At 36.0% G+C, this 19584-nt stretch overlaps 1 protein-coding gene and 1 pseudogene across 1 annotated transcript in view; one reads left to right on the forward strand and one right to left on the reverse strand.

Moving 5' to 3' along the window:
- The first annotated feature begins 912 nt into the window (after positions 1–912).
- Positions 913–12003, forward strand: LOC107551891 (uncharacterized; annotated as a pseudogene).
- Positions 12004–12245: 242 nt separating this feature from the next.
- LOC107551892 (zinc finger protein Dzip1-like) overlaps positions 12246–19584 on the reverse strand; it is a 14242-nt gene continuing 6903 nt past the window's right edge. The window contains exons 7-15 of the mRNA XM_016233655.1: positions 19006–19065; positions 17504–17652; positions 17200–17386; positions 16607–16760; positions 15663–15710; positions 14173–14480; positions 13918–14060; positions 12906–13077; positions 12246–12569 (exon numbers count right to left, since the gene is read on the reverse strand). Of these exons, the coding sequence (XP_016089141.1) occupies positions 12487–12569; positions 12906–13077; positions 13918–14060; positions 14173–14480; positions 15663–15710; positions 16607–16760; positions 17200–17386; positions 17504–17652; positions 19006–19065 (1304 nt within the window). The 3' untranslated portion in view covers positions 12246–12486. The remainder of the gene's footprint in view (positions 12570–12905; positions 13078–13917; positions 14061–14172; positions 14481–15662; positions 15711–16606; positions 16761–17199; positions 17387–17503; positions 17653–19005; positions 19066–19584) is intronic.

Here is a 19584-nt window from a genome sequence, read left to right on the forward strand (position 1 = left end):
ACAGCTGAAACCAGCTGGTTCATAAAAAACAGCTAAAACCAGTTAAAGCCAGCTGATTTAGTAAAAAAATAAGAAGCTAAATACCAGCTCAAACCAGTTGGTTTAGCTAAAAAAACCCTGCCAAAACCAGCTGATTTAGCAATAATAACAACAATAATAATAATAATAGCAGCAAAAAAGCAAAAAAACTAACAAACAGCTAAAACCAGTTAAAACGAGCTAAAACCAAGCCAACTTAATTTTAGTTTACCATAAATGCTGTCATTACTTTCGGCAGTAACCATATTTCAAACACAATAGAAATAAATATAAAATTACATATAAAGACGTACTTTAGTCCTACTTAAATGGTGCAAAAAGCACTCACAATTAAGTGCTGAAAACATTAAATTCAGTTCGTACTTAAGTATATCCTTTTAAAGTATATTATTTACATAAGTACACTTTTTAAAAGTGTGCTAAAGTGTACTTTTCCCACAAAGCCCTGTGCTGTGCTGTGCTATGTTATATTAAATATAAATGCAGATAATGACGAATAAGAAGTTTAAACTAGACGGCTGGCCTGCATGTAGCGTGTCCTCAATGGGAAGTTTATATACATGAAATATGAGCTGAGAACCGAGGTAAGCGTTCTCTCTGTCCTCCAGAAACTTAAAAACAAGGCCCATGGGAACATGGAGAGTCATACATTCACATCAGCATAAAAAGAAGCGAGTTTAGTGGCCAGTCCTTGGCAGAGCAGGCTAACAGATTCTTAGGAAGAAACATGCTGATACTGCAAAAAACAGAGAAAGAGATGCTGGAAGTGACAAGGTTTTGATAAAAAAGAAGGACTACAAAATAATAGCAAAGTGTGAGGTAGGTGGTTTAGATAACTTGGAAGCGGTGAAAAGAGTGTGAACCAGAGCAAAGATGAAGATCCGTGCTGTGCAGATCTGGGGCTTCCTGTTAGCGGTTCTGGGCTGGATCTTTGTCGCCTGCTCCATGGCCATGGAGGGCTGGAAGATCTCCTCTATCGGAGGGCAAGGTGGGAGCGCCGTCATAAAAGTGGGCTGGTACTGGTCCAGTCTGTGGAGGGCCTGCTTCACAGATTCCTCTTCCACATCTAACTGCTACGACTTCCCCGTGCTGTGGTCCGTGGAAGGTAAGGACATGATTAAAGTCTTTGAATGTACATGGGTCAAAGACGTTAAGATGTCCGCATTAAAAGAAATTTACAAAAGTGATTTTATGTTCATAGAAAGCACATTAAATGTAAGTAAAGTGTCTACTTTTAAGGTTTCAAATAAGTTTTTGGAGGATAAAATGTCAAAATTTGGTTGAAATAATATTACATTGTCATTCAGTGTAACACAATATTTATGTCAAAATTCAAACAACATGCTTATTCTGACGTGTACATATTAAAACATATAAAAGAATAAGGGAGCATATTAAATTGCACTGTGTTTTAAATGAGTAAAAAATTCTTACTGACAACTGGGCAAAACCTAGGATAGTGGCAAATTTAAAAAATGCAAAATTACAACTAATTCGTATTTAGGGGTGAAAGTAGTCTTTTAATATGTCATAAATTGATTTTTGTTGTAAATATGCCTGACAAGATTGTTACAATGACATTTTAGTGGGTCTCTTCTGTAAATCAGGGGAAAAATGTATGATATTTATTTTTTGCTCAGAAAAACAAAAACAAAATTTTAATTCAATTAAATGGAAAACTTTTTAATTTTTGGGGGAAAAACCAGAACAATTTAAAGCAGTATTACACTTATTGTTTTTATGCTTAAACCCTTTCTCGTCTTTTTTGACCCACGTTTAATTGTTATAATTAAAGAAAGAGGCTAAATAAATTCATTTGTTAAACAGTTTACATCCCAAGGCTCTCAAGTAGGTTAAAAATAAAGGTTCTTTATTGGCGTCTATGGTTCCACAAAGAACCTTTCAACACAAAAAAAACTTTCAGTGAACAGTTCTTAAAAGAACTATTTTTTTTCTTAGTGTGAAAATCATTTTAATAATCTAAAGAAACTTTTTCTACTATAAAAAATATTGTTTAATGGAAAGGTTACAAGGATGTTAAAGGTTCTTGGAACCATCAATGCCACAAAAGAACCTTGATTTTTAACCCTTTGGTGCTGCCCGCGTGGCGGTCAAATATGTCAGATTTTTTCCCCACTATATTTTAGTTTGATAATGTTTTTATTTTATATTTGTGACCCTGTCTGTGAAATCCAGGCTAAAGTCTCAAAATCTAATTATGAGATAACAAGCATCAAAGTTTGATTTCAACCATTAATTTCACTATGATTTCAATCTTTGACATGGCCTTACTCAGTCAATATTAAAGATATAAAGGTTATATTTTTACAGAATGTACTACACCTTTATGAAGGATAATTTTATGTAGAAAATCACACAAAAAAAGGACTTTAGCTGGGTTTTCACAGGTAGGGTCACATTTTGTATTTTAGTACTAAATTATATATATATATAGAATAGTTATGATCCACTTATTATGTCTTAACAACTTTTTGAGCATAGACCTGAAAATGAAATTTACAACTTCAACGTAAATCTTGAATGCTTTGTAGTACACACTTACGTTTGGTCTCTTTTTAAAGAAGATTTGGCAGATGTGAAAAAAGAAAAGAAAAAAAGTGAAACAAGTTTAAATTATAATGCAGCACAAAATTATAATTTTTGATAATATAATATTAGTATTTATAATATTATATTTATCATATGTAATTTATATGAAATATATATTTTCCAAAAATTAAAACTGCATGAAAATCAAAGGCATAAATCTAAACTATTTGTGTTCCAAATTTGAGGTTGATATTTAAAAAAAAAAAAAGTAGCTAAAAAAAGGTAAGATTTTGTTTGGGCACAGTACCAAGCTTTTCCTCTAGATGAAATTCCCTTCCCATTCATTTCGGTCAAAAATGACTGAACAGGACCAGAGGGTTAAGAGTGCATTGCACAAAGGGTTCTTTATAGTAAAAAAAAAAAAAAAATAAGTTCTTTACATTATTAAAATGTTCACTGAACACTAAGAACTGTTCACTGAAAGGTTATTTGGGGAACCAAAGTGGTTTTTCTATGGACAGATAAATAGACAGATAATACATTATTTGGATCTTGGATGTTCAGGTTATCTTCAGATCGTGAGGGCTCTGCTCATGTCTGGGATGGGTGTTGGAGTGCTGGCCTTTATCCTGAGTCTCGTGGGAATGGAATGCACTTACATCGGAGGAAAAGACAAAGAGAAGAACCGATCTGTGTTCACAGGAGGCATTTGTCACGTAACAAGTGGTACATTTCTTCATAATATACAGCAGATCCATTGTAAATTAAGCTTGCACGTGTGTCTTACTGCGTCTGTTCTCTAAGGTATGCTGGCTGCCTCTGGTTATGCACTTTATGCTCAGCATGTTTCTGCAGAGTACTTCAACCCCAGATTTGATGGATTGGAGTAAGTACATGAAGAATGTTTATTTATTTATTTATTTTTATAGAAGGTTGTCTCCGTGGAATAAAAAAATAAAAAAGGTAACTGCGACTTGCAATTCTGAGAAAAAAAGTCAGAATAGCTAGATATAAACAAGATATAAAAAAAGTCAGAGTAGTGAAATGTAAACTCTAAGATTATAATTCTAAGAAGAAGGAGAAAAACCTCAGAATTGCAAGAAAAAAAGTCCTAATTGTGAGATAAAAAGCCGCAATTCCATTTTTTCCATAGTGGAAATGGGCTTCCATTGTTTTACCGTGCAATGTAGATCCCGTGCAGATAACAGAAAAAAAATCCATGCGCAAATAAAAATGTTTTCAGTATTTCAAATATTGTGTTTATAATATATTTCATTTTTTTTTGTTAAATACGTCAATGTTTCAGATTTGAATTGGGAACTCCCTTGTTCCTTGGATTGTCAGGATGTGCTTTTCAGATCACTGGAGGGATTTTCTTCCTAGTTTCAGTCTGCAGGCTCTGGTCTCAGACATACTGCAGGTAAGTGTGCAACGTCAGAGTAATGGAAACCTTCTGGTGTGGCATTTTAGAGTTTAGTTATCTAAATACAGTTTGCTCTTTTACAGTGGCATAGCTAAAAATAGTATGCATTTTTTTCATTGAACCCAAGAGGAGAATTTTGAAGAAACTTCACACAGCTCTATCCCCCTCAACGAGCCCAAGATTCAAAAGCACAGAACAGCACCTTAGAAGTATCATAAAAATCCATACGACTTGTGCATAATATTCCAAATATACATGAAATCTTAATGTGATGAACAGATCGAAATTTGCTCTCATATTATAGTCACGATTGTGCTCAAATTGAAAAAACATTGCATCATTTATGCCAATGATTCTCACATGTCTGGAAGAATGTAGCACTCCAATTTGCAACACTTCCCACTCCGGGGAGACCTTTTGTTAATAATTACCTTTTTTTTTAGGTGTCAAAATATAGTGGTTCTCATTCACTAATAACTCTGTGGATTTTGTATTTATACACACAGGAGAACTTCTCACAATCTGTTTTTCGTAATTCACAGCACCTCCTTCTAATGTTAATAAATTGGAGTATTCATAGTGAGCGACCATGTGAGGTCAGTTATTTGCATAAAACATGACCAATCCACCAATTGTGCTTTCCGCACAACCTTTCATCATTCTCAGCAAACATACCACGCTCTATAAAGTCAGCAAGCAAAATCCTCTAGAAATTCCTTTTCTTTTTTTTTACATCTTAGAATAAGGTAACATTCACATGATAACAATATATAGTACTAAAAATGTTAAATGTACTGTTTTGCGTACAGACTACATAGTTGTCAAATCAATCCTCATTCACACAAATCCATGCAAACAACTAAAAATTTTGTATTATTTAGAGTGTTTGCTCATCGGCAATCAAAAGACATCTTGCAGACATATGTGTGCTATCTGGGTTGGTTTGGTATGGACTATTGTTGCATGGAAAAGAGCTATAGGGAAGATAACATTAAAGTCCGTGTAAAGGCAATTCAGAGAATTGTTTCTAAACAGTATATATGTGACCCTGGAGCACAAAACCAGTCTCTAGTCGCTGGGGTATATTTGTAGCAATAGCCAAAAATACATTGTATGGGTCAAAATGATCGATTTTTCTTTTATGCCAAAAGGATATTAAGTAAAGATCATGTTCCATGAAGATATTTTGTAAATTTCCTACCGTAAATATATCAAAACTTGATATATATAAGTTTTTATTAGTAATATGCATTGTTAAGAACTTAATTTGAAAAGCTTTAAAGGTGATTTTCTCAATATTTCGATTTTTTTTGCACCCTCAGATTCCAGATTTTCAAATAGTTGTATCTCAGCCAAATATTGTCATATCCTAACAAACCATACATAAATGGAGAGCTTATTTATTCAGCTTTCGGATGTTACATACATCTCAATTTCGAAAAATTGACACTTAAAGGGTTAGTTCACCCAAGAGTAATATGCATTGTTAAGAACTTAATTTGAAAAGCTTTAAAGGTGATTTTCTCAATATTTCGATTTTTTTTGCACCCTCAGATTCCAGATTTTCAAATAGTTGTATCTCAGCCAAATATTGTCATATCCTAACAAACCATACATAAATGGAGAGCTTATTTATTCAGCTTTCGGATGTTACATACATCTCAATTTCGAAAAATTGACACTTAAAGGGTTAGTTCACCCAAAAATGAAAATTAGGCTGCGTTTTACTCACCCCCGAGGCATCCTAGGTGTATATGACTTTCTTCTTTCAGACGAATCCAGTCGGAGTAATATTAAAAATTGTCTTTGATCTTTAAAGCTATATCATTGCAGACAGCGGGTGTCGCATTGCTTCAGTCCAAAAGAAGTTAAATAAAAAGTGCCCATGCATAAAAAAAATGTCTCACATGGCTCCTGGGGGTGAACAAAGGCCTCCTGTAGCGAATCGATGCGTTTTTTGTAAGAAAAATATCCATATTCAAAACATAATAATCCCTTTAATCTATCTTGCACAGAAGCAGTTCCGGGAGCATGACGTATGAGTTCAGCGTTGCGCATGCGCCGGTGAGTCTCGTGAAAACCAACGTTTGTTAACAGGAGCAAAGGAAGCAAAGGTTCCTTACTTTAGCAAAGGAAAACCAGTCTCCTCTTGGCTTATATCGAAATCCTCTGACATTCTTCTTTACAAATCCTCGTTTTGTACTTCTAATTCTTGACCGTTGTTTTGTTTTGATCTCTCCGCTGCGTTTCCGCGTTTGTCACTTCTGAGCGGCGCATGCACAAAGCTGACCTCATACGTCATTCCCCCGGAACTGCTTCCGTTTACAACAGTGAGCGCAAGCTAGATACAAGTGATTATTACGTTTTAAATGTGGTTATTTTTCTTACAAAAACGCATCGATTCGCTACAGGAGGACTTTGTTCACCCCCCCCCCCCCCGGGGCGGGGGGGGGCGGCCCAAGGGTATGTGGACATCCCTCCGGTCGAGCGCGCGATTGCCATGCGGCTTTGCCCGCAAAGCGCCGCCGCCTGGAGAGGTAGTCCACGCCTTCTGTCCAGGGCCTGTAAGTTCTCGTCCGCTCTGACAGCTAAGGCTTACAGTGCTGCTGGACAGGCCACTTCCGCCCTGCACGCCATGGCCCTCCTGCAAGTCCACCAGGCCAAGGCGTTGAAGCAGTTGCACAAGGGTGGTGCTGACCCAGGTGTGCTGCAGGAGTCTCCTCTTGGCTTATATCGAAATCCTCTGACATTCTTCTTTACAAATCCTCGTTTTGTACTTCTAATTCTTGACCGTTGTTTTGTTTTGATCTCTCCGCTGCGTTTCCGCGTTTGTCACTTCTGAGCGGCGCATGCACAAAGCTGACCTCATACGTCATTCCCCCGGAACTGCTTCCGTTTACAACAGTGAGCGCAAGCTAGATACAAGTGATTATTACGTTTTTAATATGGATATTTTTCTTACAAAAACGCATCGATTCGCTACAGGAGGCCTTTGTTCACCCCCCGGAGCCGTGTGAGAGACTTTTTTTATGCATGGGTGCTTTTTATTTAACTTCTTTTGGACTGAAGCAATGCAACACCCGCTGAGTGCAATGATAGAGCTTGAAAGAGCAAAGACAATTTTTAATATAACTCCGACTGGATTCTTCTGAAAGAAGAAAGTCATATACACCTTGGATTCCCCCGGGGGGAGGAAAACGCTGCCTAATTTTCACTTTTGGGTGAACTAACCCTTTAGACTGGTTTTGTGGTCCAGGGTCACAAATCTTAGAAATGTATTGCTGAAAACATGTTACAAAGACTGTGAACTATGTAGTACTGAATTGTGGAGTGTGAGTATAGAGAGGTCTAGGAGTCTTATCATTATCATTAGAGCCATAGTGACAAAATTCTTGGCAACTGCTGTCCATTTTCTAATTTGAATAACAGGGTTATTATTGTTAACTAAAACTAAAACTATTAAACCATTTTTGTTAATTGAAATTAAGCCGAGATCAAATAAAATATACTTATTAGATAAAAAAAGTAACGAAAAATAGAAATGTTGCCTTGGTCACCAAATAAATACAAAAATTATTAACTGGAAATAAATAAAAACTAAAACTGAACTAAAAATAAATTAAACCTAAATAGTAATAATAAAAAAAGAACAAAATCTAATAAAATGACAACAACTCATTACAAAAATATAACTGAAAAATACAAAATTCTATTCCAAAATATCAAAACTATAAATAATACTAAAATAACACTTGAATCGTGCAGTTTCACTTGCTTTGACTCCATTTTGCAAGTATTTCCAACATTGCTGAATATTGTTTATACATAAACAATATGAGTTTCACTCTTCGTGCCGCTCTACAGCAATCACCACAGCTTACACCTTACATGACATATGAGCCTGCAAAGAGGATAAATATCCGATTTAAGAACATACTTCACCATATGATAATATTATATCTAATAGCCAGTCAATGTTCTTTCAAAGACAATAAACAGGTCCTGCACTATTTAGTTCTGTACTGTTTTTCTGTGGCCGTGAATGAAACCTTAAATCTTTTACTTTTCTGAACTATCAGACTTAAGATTTCTACCCTGGAAGATGATATAATAGGTGATAACTTCCCATCTTTTTCATATATTGTTTCATTTTGATTCATAACCTATTGAATGCACTTTTAGTTGGTCAATGACCTGGTGACACCTGGTTGTCAGATTCAGAGATCAGACAGACCTCATGGAATGTGAAACTGCTTATGAGGTGTTTTACCAGTTTGAAGCTGCAATATGCCGAAGAAAGCATGCACTCTGGATGCAGATACCAAGACAGGAGGAAGCTGTCCTCCAAGGATACACACCACCATGTCATTTTATTCCATGTTGGCTTGAAACTTCACAGGAGTTCAGGAACTCCCTTTCCAAAGGTCTTTCCACTTCTCTTCCGTTCATCAGTCGTATGCAGCTAGCAGCATGAGGCAGCGAACAGAGGTGATGCATGTGGAGATCGGTTGCTTTTTGTTGTGTTTAAGTGGCTGGATTTTGACCTACTCCACTCTGGCCACTGAGTACTGGACCTTCTCAGAGATCGGCTCTGTGGTTCTGACCACCGGTGATTAATATTCCAACCTCTGGATGGACTGTGTCTCAGACACCACAGGAGTATCTGACTGTAAATACTTCCCCTCCATGATGGACCTGTCTGGTGAGGAATGACTGTTGAAACTGAGACAATGTGTCATGATTTGGTGAAAAAAAGAAAGAAAGGCTCATGGTTCTTAGGAGAAAAAGAATACATTATTCGATAAATATGTTCAGTGAGGCCAAATCAATTTTTAGTAAAACTTTATTTTAGTTTTTTTATGCTTGTTTTTGTTTTGAATATCATATTTCCAAATCTAAAATGAGGCTTTTATTTAAAAATTAAAACTTCACTATAGATATACACACTACTGTTCAAAAGTATGGGGACAGTAAGATTTTTTTTTTGGTGACAGTAAAGAAATTCCTATTGTTACAAAAGATTTCTATTTCAAATAAATGCTGTTCTATTGATCTTTCGATTCAAAGAATTCTGAAAAAAGTATCACGGTTTCCACAAAAATATCAAGCAGCACAGCCGTTTCAAATCCTGAAAGTTCATCTTTGCCATCAAAGGAATAAATTGCATATTAAAATAGAATTTCAGTAACATTTTAAAATATATAAAAATAGAAATGTTATATTATTTTGGAATAATATTTCACAACAATAATGTTTTACTGTATTTCTGATCAAACATATGCAACCTAGGTGATGCACATACTATTTATTTTATTATTTATATACACTGAAGTATACTGAATTTTTGTAAGATTTTGAAATATTTTAGAAAAAGTCAGAATTGCAAGAAAATAGTCCTCTGAATTGTGAGATAAAATCACAATTCACTTTTAAATGTTTTTTTTAATCCAGTGGCGGAAACAAAGAAAAGTCACTTTTTTAATTTGATTTCTTTGGCGGAAATGGGCTTCTATATGAGATGTTTTTCATGTGTCTCTCTGGTTGTTAGTTTTCCTCCATGTATGCAGGGCCCTGGCTGTCGTCTCTGTGATCTTTGGCTTCTGGGGGGCTGTTCTTACCCTCATTGGGATGAAATGTACCAAAATCGGAGGCTCTGAGCTTGCCAACGCCAGAGTTACATTCGCAGCAGGACTGACGTACATGGCATCCAGTACAATCCTTTCTTCATGAGCATTTTCGTATAAAGCATAAATTGAGTATCATAAACGGATGTGTTGCTGTATCTGTTTTGCAGGTTTCTGTGGTATGATAGTGTACTCCTGGTGGGGAAATAAAATGCGTTCAGACTTTGTGGATCCATATTACTTGGAACAGAAGTATGTAATGTATTTTAAAATAGTCACACATTTATAATTAATTCAGTAATAATAATATATAAAAGTGCTTAAAGGTGAGGTATGCCGTTTCTGCGCTACTAGTGTCACCTAGAGGAATTACAAAAAAAAATTAAAATATTCAAACGCCCCTTACGCCCTTACGATTATTATTCCCCATACAATATCTACCTTTTTATCTGGGGCTTGACAGTAAACAGCTAACAACTTGTAGCAAGTTTAGCTTACCCGTTATGAAGAAACTCCACGAGTTTGTTGTCTCAACTGAAACTCAAACATTTCTTAAAATTCCTCCATCTTGTAAAAGCACTGCCAGTGTTTACCCTTGTTTTCCCTAGTTGTCTGTCTCATTTTGGTAAGTCCAGTTTTGGTTTTCACTTCTGTAGCCGAGTTTCTTTTCCCATAACGTTTTCCCTATGATCTCTCCCGTTGCGTTGAACGGCAAGAACACTTATGTTTACTCTGAAGCCTGATTTGTTCACGTTCGTGTAGCTGCACAAACAAATATGGCGCTTCAGCCCGCCAAAATGACTGATGTTTTTTCTTCAGCATGAAGATCATGGCAGGCGGGAAGATGCTACTCTTCAGCGCCTTCTCTACTGCGGCTATGCGGCGATCACAAATCATTTTAGCCAAAAGCCTTGTGTCTCCCAGCCAGCAGGTATTCTGCCTTTTATTGTTTCGTCCCAGATGTGGGCCTGAGTCGCGCCGGAACACTCACAATTGGTCATTCCAATTCTGGCTAAAAGCCTGTGAACCATCCTACACTTGGTGCCTGATAATGGTGGTTTTTCTAGCCCTAAAAATCTTCCTGCCAGCCTTAAGATGGCACCAAGTCCTGGTCCACTCGGATAACATGACGGTGGCAAACTTTATAAATCACCAAGGCAGTGTCAGGTCATGCTCCCTTTACAGGATGGTGAGACGCCTAATCCTATGGCACAGTACAACCTGCTCTCACTGAGGGCAGTTCACGTGAGGGGCCCACTCCACCAGAGGAATGGCCTCCTCCTGGGCTGGGACCAATGGACTTTCAATTGGTAATATCTGTGCGGCAGCTAGCTGGTCTTCCCCGTATACCTTTGCCAGATTTTATAACTTGGACGTCCATGCTCTTCAGACACGGATTTTGTCTGCTTAATTTACCTAATCCCCTATATTAGTGGAGAAGGTCTTGTATGTAGACCCCAGCCTGGTGGGTCTCATGATTGGCACATGCGTTTTAGGAGCCCTCATTACTGGGCGCTCCGGGGGCTGGGATTGAAGATCAGCTACAGTAGCCACACCCTGAACCCTCGCTTTTGGTTGAGCTGGAAGAGATTGACGTATCAGAGCAGACCGCTCTAAATGTTTTGATATTGCCTGGGAGACTTTACATTTTTAGGGGGAGATAAGGCCCCTGAATGACAAGTAGTCAAAGAATAATTAACTGGGTTAAGACAATGCATTTTGATATAAAAATCTTAGAAACCTTACCCTTAAGGTTTTAATTTTCCTCAGGTTGAGCTCGGTGCAGCTCTCTTCATCGGCTGGGGAGGTTCGTGTCTGGTTATATGTGGAAGTGCAGTCATGTGCTATTACTCTGCAAGAATGTCATTCCCATGAAGGCTTGGCCCATCGCACTGTATTACTATCAATATTGAACAGCTGCTTGCTATTTTTGTGAAAACTGTGACACATTTTTTAAGTATCCTTTGATGAATATAAAGTTGAAAAAAACCAACAGCATTTGTTTGAAATGAAAATCTTTCATAAAATCATAAATGTCATAAACATTTATCAATGTAGTGCATCCTTGCTGAATGAAAGTATGAATTTCTTTAAAAAAAACTTTTGAATGGTAGTGTACTGTGTGTTTTCAATATTTTTTGCATTTCTTTACCAAGAAACCCAGAAGACCCCCAACTTACATGACAGCACGAACCAGACAGACGTACATGCTGCTCGGGCTCGTCCAGACCCACAACATTCATCATCCCTCCTTCACACCAATCATACAGAGTGAACAGAGAAAATAGAGAGAGTAGAGGGAGGAGAGGAACACAAGAAAGCCAGTTTCCAAGAACTGTCAGGCCCCTCATAGACTCAACCGTGTAACCCAACGTTTAAAGACATAATTTAGAAACAATTTCAATGCTTGTTGTCTCTATCTATTGCGATATAGCAGGATGCTTGTCACAGAACTTACATATTGTTGCTGTTTTCTTGGTTTGATTGCTTCTATTGTCCTCAATTTGGATAAAAGTGTCTGTTAATGATTAAATGTAAATGCTTGTATGTCCAAAACAAAGAATCTTTGAAGTGTTTGAAAAAGTGAATTTAATAAATCAGTATTTTACACATTACATAAACTATCAAAAAATATGAGGCAATCATTTTAAAGTGCAACATCCCTTGGCTGTTCCTTAGTACTAGGTGTACTTGTACCTTTATATTTCATATAAAGTACCTTTAACACTGTTAATATTAAACTGTTTTTGCACCGCTGTCCCTGAATAATCATTAAGCCTGAGCTACAACAGATACTGGATATAAGGTATATTAACTTGATTGACTTTGGTATTGCTCTGCTGCATTTTATTATATCTCATCTGAATCATCCCAGTCGCTGACGCTCACTAAACTGCTCTTGAGAGTGCTGCCGGTTCCTGCGTCTGTGAGGCCTGAAAAACACAAAGAAAGAAATCAGAATCACAGTAATCAACAGGTGTTGAGCTAAAGAGTTACTGCTTATAAGTTAGAGGGTCACAAAACAATTTCAAATGTCTTTGCACTAAAATATAAAAAGTAATAGTAATGTATTAATTAAATTATTTAAACTATAAAAGAAAATATCTAAATCTGTATGACAATGGTTTGGACAATATGTACTTTTCAGATTAAATGAAAAAAGCACAGCAGCTTTTTTGCAAGCAATCGGAGTTTCTAAGATGTAAAACATTTATGGCCATGATTTCTCATTAGCAAAATATTATTATTTAACTATGAATTCTATGTACCTGGCTTCTGTCCTTTGCCCGTCGATGAGCCCCACACACTCGTGCTGGTGTCCAGACTCTTGTCCAAGCTCTTCTTGACAGGTACGGGACATTGGCTGGGTTTGGTTACAGCGGGCACATCCTCCAGAGAGGAGATATCCCAGTCATCATCGTCATCATCTTCATCTGTGTACTGAAAGCAACAGGGCAGAACAGCGACCCATTACAAATCTACTATAGAGATAAAACGAACTAATTTCGGAAGTAAGATATGCAAAAATAAAAATCTTTATGGAATTATAATCTGCTCATCCAATCAGTTGACAGTTTTTATTTCATTTTTATTTCAGTTTTAGTTCTTTTGTACATCATGTTAAACTACATAGAAATGAGAAATGTTGCCTTTTCAACTAGCTGAAATTTAATAACTTTAAGGTTTTATATTTTATTTTGTTTCAGTTAACATCTGTTTTACTTAAAGTAACAAAAATGTTTTTTTTTTAATGATTTATAGTTTTAAAATAATTATATACAGTATAATAACCCACTACTCCAGTCTTCAGTGTCACATGATCCTTCAGAAATCATCCTAATATACTTGCTGCTCAAGAAACATTTCTTATTATTATTACATTTGAAAACTAATTAAAAAAAATGTTTTTAATAATATTATAAATGTCTTTACTGCTAGACAATCAATTTAATGCATCCTTGCTGAATACAAATATTAATTTCTTTAAAAAAAATTACAAACCCCAAACTTTTGAGCAGTAGTCTAAATCTACAATATTTACTAGTTATGCTGATGAGCTACATCACCTGAGTGAATAAGTGTTTACTGTAATTTTTATTAATAATAAATGTTATTATTTATCACTCCTTAGCATGCAGCTTCTCAATAAGAATTTAATTAAATGCCAAAGTACTTTAATACATGTTGCAATTTTCCACCTGTTCTCTGTTGTGGTAGATTTCAATGTCGCATTTATTTACCTTTGCATATTGTTAATCTCTTTAAAGGAGCAGGTCTCACCTTTAGCTCTTTCTTTGCATCTTGCTTTATAGTTTTGACAGCTGTTGGCTTTTCAAGCAATGTCTTAACGCCCCCTGCTGGTTTCTTTGGGCCTCGTGCTTCCAGCTGTTTTTCAAGGCTTTTGCCAAGAGCTTTGACTTTACCTACAGAAAAACACACACACACAATACAAATATACAACAAATGTGTAAAAGTTTGATTTCCAAATGCAATACAACTACTCCACACCCTCCTGACATTAGAAGCGAGTCTTACTGCGAGTAATCTTCTCCACGTTTCCATTCTGGTCAGTGTGTTTGTGCAGCTTTGAGAGGTCGAGCTCCTGCATCTCGCTGCCGTCGGTCCACTCGCTGTCGCTCTCGCTCAGAGCCGTCACGTCCGTTCTGTCCGCACTGATCACAGGAGCAGCGGAGCGCACAGCAAGAGCAGGAGGGGTCGAGCGCTGCTGTGTTTTAGCAGTCTGGGCTTTGACTGTGGTGCTGTTGACCAGGGCAGATTTCTTCTGTGTTTGAGGGGTCTCTTCTTCAGACGATTCCTCTTCCTCAGACGATTCTTCATCAGAGCTGAATGGAGGAGTTCTGCAGGTGAGATGCAATATGCACATGTTCATACAACCCAGAAAAAGGTACTGAACCAAACATCAAAAACTGATAAAGTGATAACATAACAAGATCAGTGATCATTTAAGCCAAAGTGATGAACAACAAACAAAATAAAGTTAACAGGAAACCGCTTTTGCGGAGCACACTTCATGTCTGTAATGCGACGTATTTCTGATTGAAATTGATTGTCAGTGTTTTAAAATTAAAATACAAATTTAAAGTAAAAATAATGAACAATTATGCTGATTAAAATAAAATAAACATTTACTGAAATAAAAAAAAAGATAATTTCATGTTTCATTTCATTTCAAATGTGTAATTTCATGTAGTTTCTAGCATTAGGCAACATTTTTATTTAGTTTAAGTTGAAGTACTAAAATTATTAAAACTATAAAAATGTAAACAAAAATATAAAATCAGTAAAAACTAAATTTTTATTAATAATAAATGTTATTATTTATCACTCCTTAGCATGCAGCTTCTCAATAAGAATTTAATTAAATGCCAAAGTACTTTAATACATGTTGCAATTTTCCACCTGTTCTCTGTTGTGGTAGATTTCAATGTCGCATTTATTTACCTTTGCATATCTCTTTAAAGGAGCAGGTCTCACCTTTAGCTCTTTCTTTGCATCTTGCTTTATAGTTTTGACAGCTGTTGGCTTTTCAAGCAATGTCTTAACGCCCCCTGCTGGTTTCTTTGGGCCTCGTGCTTCCAGCTGTTTTTCAAGGCTTTTGCCAAGAGCTTTGACTTTACCTACAGAAAAACACACACACACAATACAAATATACAACAAATGTGTAAAAGTTTGATTTCCAAATGCAATACAACTACTCCACACCCTCCTGACATTAGAAGCGAGTCTTACTGCGAGTAATCTTCTCCACGTTTCCATTCTGGTCAGTGTGTTTGTGCAGCTTTGAGAGGTCGAGCTCCTGCATCTCGCTGCCGTCGGTCCACTCGCTGTCGCTCTCGCTCAGAGCCGTCACGTCCGTTCTGTCCGCACTGATCACAGGAGCAGCGGAGCGCACAGCAAGAGCAGGAGGGGTCGAGCGCTGCTGTGTTTTAGCAGTCTGGGCTTTGACTGTGGTGCTGTTGACCAGGGCAGATTTCTTCTGTGTTTGAGGGGTCTCTTCTTCAGACGATTCCTCTTCCTCAGACGATTCTTCATCAGAGCTGAATGGAGGAGTTCTGCAGGTGAGATGCAATATGCACATGTTCATACAACCCAGAAAAAGGTACTGAACCAAACATCAAAAACTGATAAAGTGATAACATAATAAGATCAGTGATCATTTAAGCCAAAGTGATGAACAACAAACAAAATAAAGTTAACAGGAAACCGCTTTTGCGGAGCACACTTCATGTCTGTAATGCGACGTATTTCTGATTGAAATTGATTGTCAGTGTTTTAAAATTAAAATACAAATTTAAAGTAAAAATAATGAACAATTATGCTGATTAAAATAAAATAAACATTTACTGAAATAAAAAAAAAGATAATTTCATGTTTCATTTCATTTCAAATGTGTAATTTCATGTAGTTTCTAGCATTAGGCAACATTTTTATTTAGTTTAAGTTGAAGTACTAAAATTATTAAAACTATAAAAATGTAAACAAAAATATAAAATCAGTAAAAACTAAACAGGCACATTTAAAAGAACAAAAACGAATTAAAAATTGAGAAAAAAAAGTGTACAAAAAAATAATAAAAAACAAAATTGCTCAAACTTTAACTAAAATGAAAATGAAAACAGAAAATATAAAAATAAATCAAATTAAAAAATCTTATAAATAGTATAACAGTATATTAATGACACTAAACTAATACTGTTGATTGGACATGATTGAAAAAAAAAAAAAGAAAAAAAAAAAAGAAATTTTATATATATATATATATATGCGCCCTACCAGCCTTGGTTATGTCAACAAAAAACTATTAAAATATAATAAAAACAATAATAAAAAAAAGTATATATTATAAGAATATAAATAGAGTCTATATAAATGTTTTTTTTAATTGTAATTTTGTTAAAATTTTTAAGTAATTTATGTGAAGATAAAACCACAGTAAATGTTGCTGCACCTGTGATGCTGTAGCGGTGTGGAGGTCTTGGGGAGGGTGCTGGTTCTGCTGCGTGGAGCTGGTTGTGGGGTGTGCTGCTGTTTAGGAGCAGGGCCCGACACCACTCGAGTTACTGTAGATGGAAAACTGCTGGATCTGGGTCTGGACTGAATCACTGCAATAAGACAAAAATGAGCTCTACTGTCTGCATGAGCCTTCTAAGGCAGCATCCTGACTGAAATGAAACTCATTCATGCCACAGAAACATGCGATCCATGCGAGGTACAAAATATCAACAAAAATACAAAGCACTTACAAAAACTGGGTGAAACATTGCAGTTTTTAAATAATAAATGTTTAGATATTTGCTTTTATGAATTTTTATTTCAGTTTTAGCTTCAATTCAAATTCAAGTTAAACGAAGCAACAATTAGAAATGTTGTCTTGGCAACTAGCTGAATTAAAATAATTTGAAGTATTTTGTTTTATTCAATAATCGTTTAAGTAACAAAAAATGTTTTTAATGGTTTTAGTTAATGATAATAAACCTGCTGGGAATAGACATAAAACAAACATATTTTCTCAGCCTCGAAACTGCGAAGCCAAATCCTGACCTTGTTCATGTTGTTTGGGTTTGGCTGGCTGCTCCATGTTCCTCTCCTTTACTCTCTGCTCCAGTTTATGGCTGATCTCTTTCAGAGCCCTCCGATATGCTGGATCCTCTTCCTGTCTCTTCTGACGATCAGTGATAACCTGGGTCATGGTGTTCTTATATAGTCCTTTAGAGAGACCACTGACTCCCTGAACAACACGACAGACGCTGAGGTTACCATGGCTTCCTAACTGCAGTCCAACTGTATAATATATATGCTATAACTATATGCTATTTATTTATATATATATATATATGCACACGACCTTGATGCCTAGGCTCTGCAGCCTATCTTCAAGGTTCTGCTGAGCTGCCAGACGCATGTCTCTCCTCAAACCCGGGTTCTTCAACAGCTCTTGCACTTCCTGCTGCCACGACCGGCTCTCTGTGTGACTTTCAGAGATGCTAGAGGAATCTGAAAATATAAGACAAATAATCATGGTACCTGCCAATTGCCAAGCCGGATGAAACATGCTCTGGAACATATTTTCTGTCATTCTACAATTGCAATGGCAGATGCTGCCACTCATAAACAAATAAAAAAAAACGTTCTAATTTGAAATAGCATTAATGATCATAGAGGAATTATATATATATATATATATATATTAAACTCTTATAGCATAAAAAGATGCCTCTATATAACGCAGCTGCATAGAGAAAAAATGAAATATATTATATATAAACACATTACTGCGTGAAAGTTTGTAGTTGATAAGATTTTTTTTTTTATGAAATAAATGCTTACCAAGGCTGCAATTATTTGAAAATCAAAAATATAATAAAAACTGAAATTTAAAATAACTGTTTTCTATATGAATATATTTTAAAATGTAATTTATTCCTGTGATCAAAGCTGAATTTGTAGCATCATTACTCCAGTCTTCAGTGTCACATGATCCTTCAGAAATCATTCTAATATGCTGATTTGCTGCTCAACAAACATTTCTGATTATTATCAATGTTAAAAACGTTAATAACAAATGTTATATGTTTGTGGGAACTGTAATATGTTTTTTCATGGCTCTTTGTTGAACAGAAACGTTAAAAGAACAGCATTTATTTGAAACAGAAATCTTTATAAATGTCTTTACTTTCACTATTGATAAATTTAACGTGACCTTGCTGAATAATTATAATATTAATTTCTTTAAAAAAAATTAAAAAAAACCCTACTAACCCCAAACCTTTAAACGGCGGTGTATATAAATATATAATTAAATTATTTAAATAATAAACAATTGTCACCTGACCACTTCAGATCTTAATATCAGGTGTAAACAAGGCGTGGAAGTTTTTTTTATATAACTATCATTTAAAAAAATATAAAAAAAGAAGAAAAAATTATTTAGTCTGACCTCGCAAAAATGGGAAAAAATATAAATAGAATATAAAATATAAATATAATGAACAACATAACTGAAAAAATAAATATAGAAATAAAAATAACTGGAAATGCCACTGCAATTGTACAATGACTTTTATATTTTTTAAACCCATAAACAGAGAATGCCAAATATATGCTCATTTACTGTATCTTCACAACAAAATTTCCTTTCTTTTGCTCTGAGCTGTCCAATGATTACATGCATGCTGTAACGTCTGTGTTTACTGAGGAGACAGATCTTCCAGCTCAGGCCTATACTTTGGCATGCTGAGTCAGCACTTCACTTTAGCACATGCTCAGACTGAATCTGAGCCACAGATCCATGCAGACGGGATGCGAGCATGCCACAGACGACTACACTCAATCACTCTACTGCTTTACCTTTCTCCTCCTCAGACAGCTCCACTATAGGATCCAGTTTGTGGACTGAGCTGGACTGCTCTAATAGGACAGTGCAAAGAGGTCAGAGAAGAGTGTAAGGGTTACAGATGGACATATTCAAATCTAACCCTTAGCCCAGGGGTAGGCAAGTTCGGTCCTAGAGAGCCGCAGTCCTGCAGAGTTCAGCTCCAACCCTAATCAGACACACCTGAACAAGCTAATCAATGTCTTTAGGATTACTAAGGCTATAGGCAGGTGAGTTTTGTTTTCAGGGTTGGAGCTGAACTCTGCAGGACTGCGGCTCTCTAGGACCGAACTTGCCTACCCCCTTGCCTACCCCTGCCCCTAGATTTGAAGCCATCTATATGCTAATGTTCATATGTTATGTTAATGTTCATACACTACAGTTCAAAAGTTTGGGGTCAGAAAGTTAAAAAACAAAATAATATTTTTGTTCAGCAAGGAAGCATTACATTGATAAAATGTGACAGTAAAGACATTTATAATGTTACAAAAGAATGTTCCAAATAAATGCTGTTCTTTTGAACTTTCTATTCATCAAAGAATCCTGAAAAGTAT

The sequence above is a fragment of the Sinocyclocheilus grahami genome, unplaced genomic scaffold, assembly GCF_001515645.1.
Source record: "Sinocyclocheilus grahami isolate Dianchi unplaced genomic scaffold, SAMN03320097.WGS_v1.1 scaffold437.1, whole genome shotgun sequence".
NCBI lineage: Eukaryota > Metazoa > Chordata > Actinopteri > Cypriniformes > Cyprinidae > Sinocyclocheilus > Sinocyclocheilus grahami.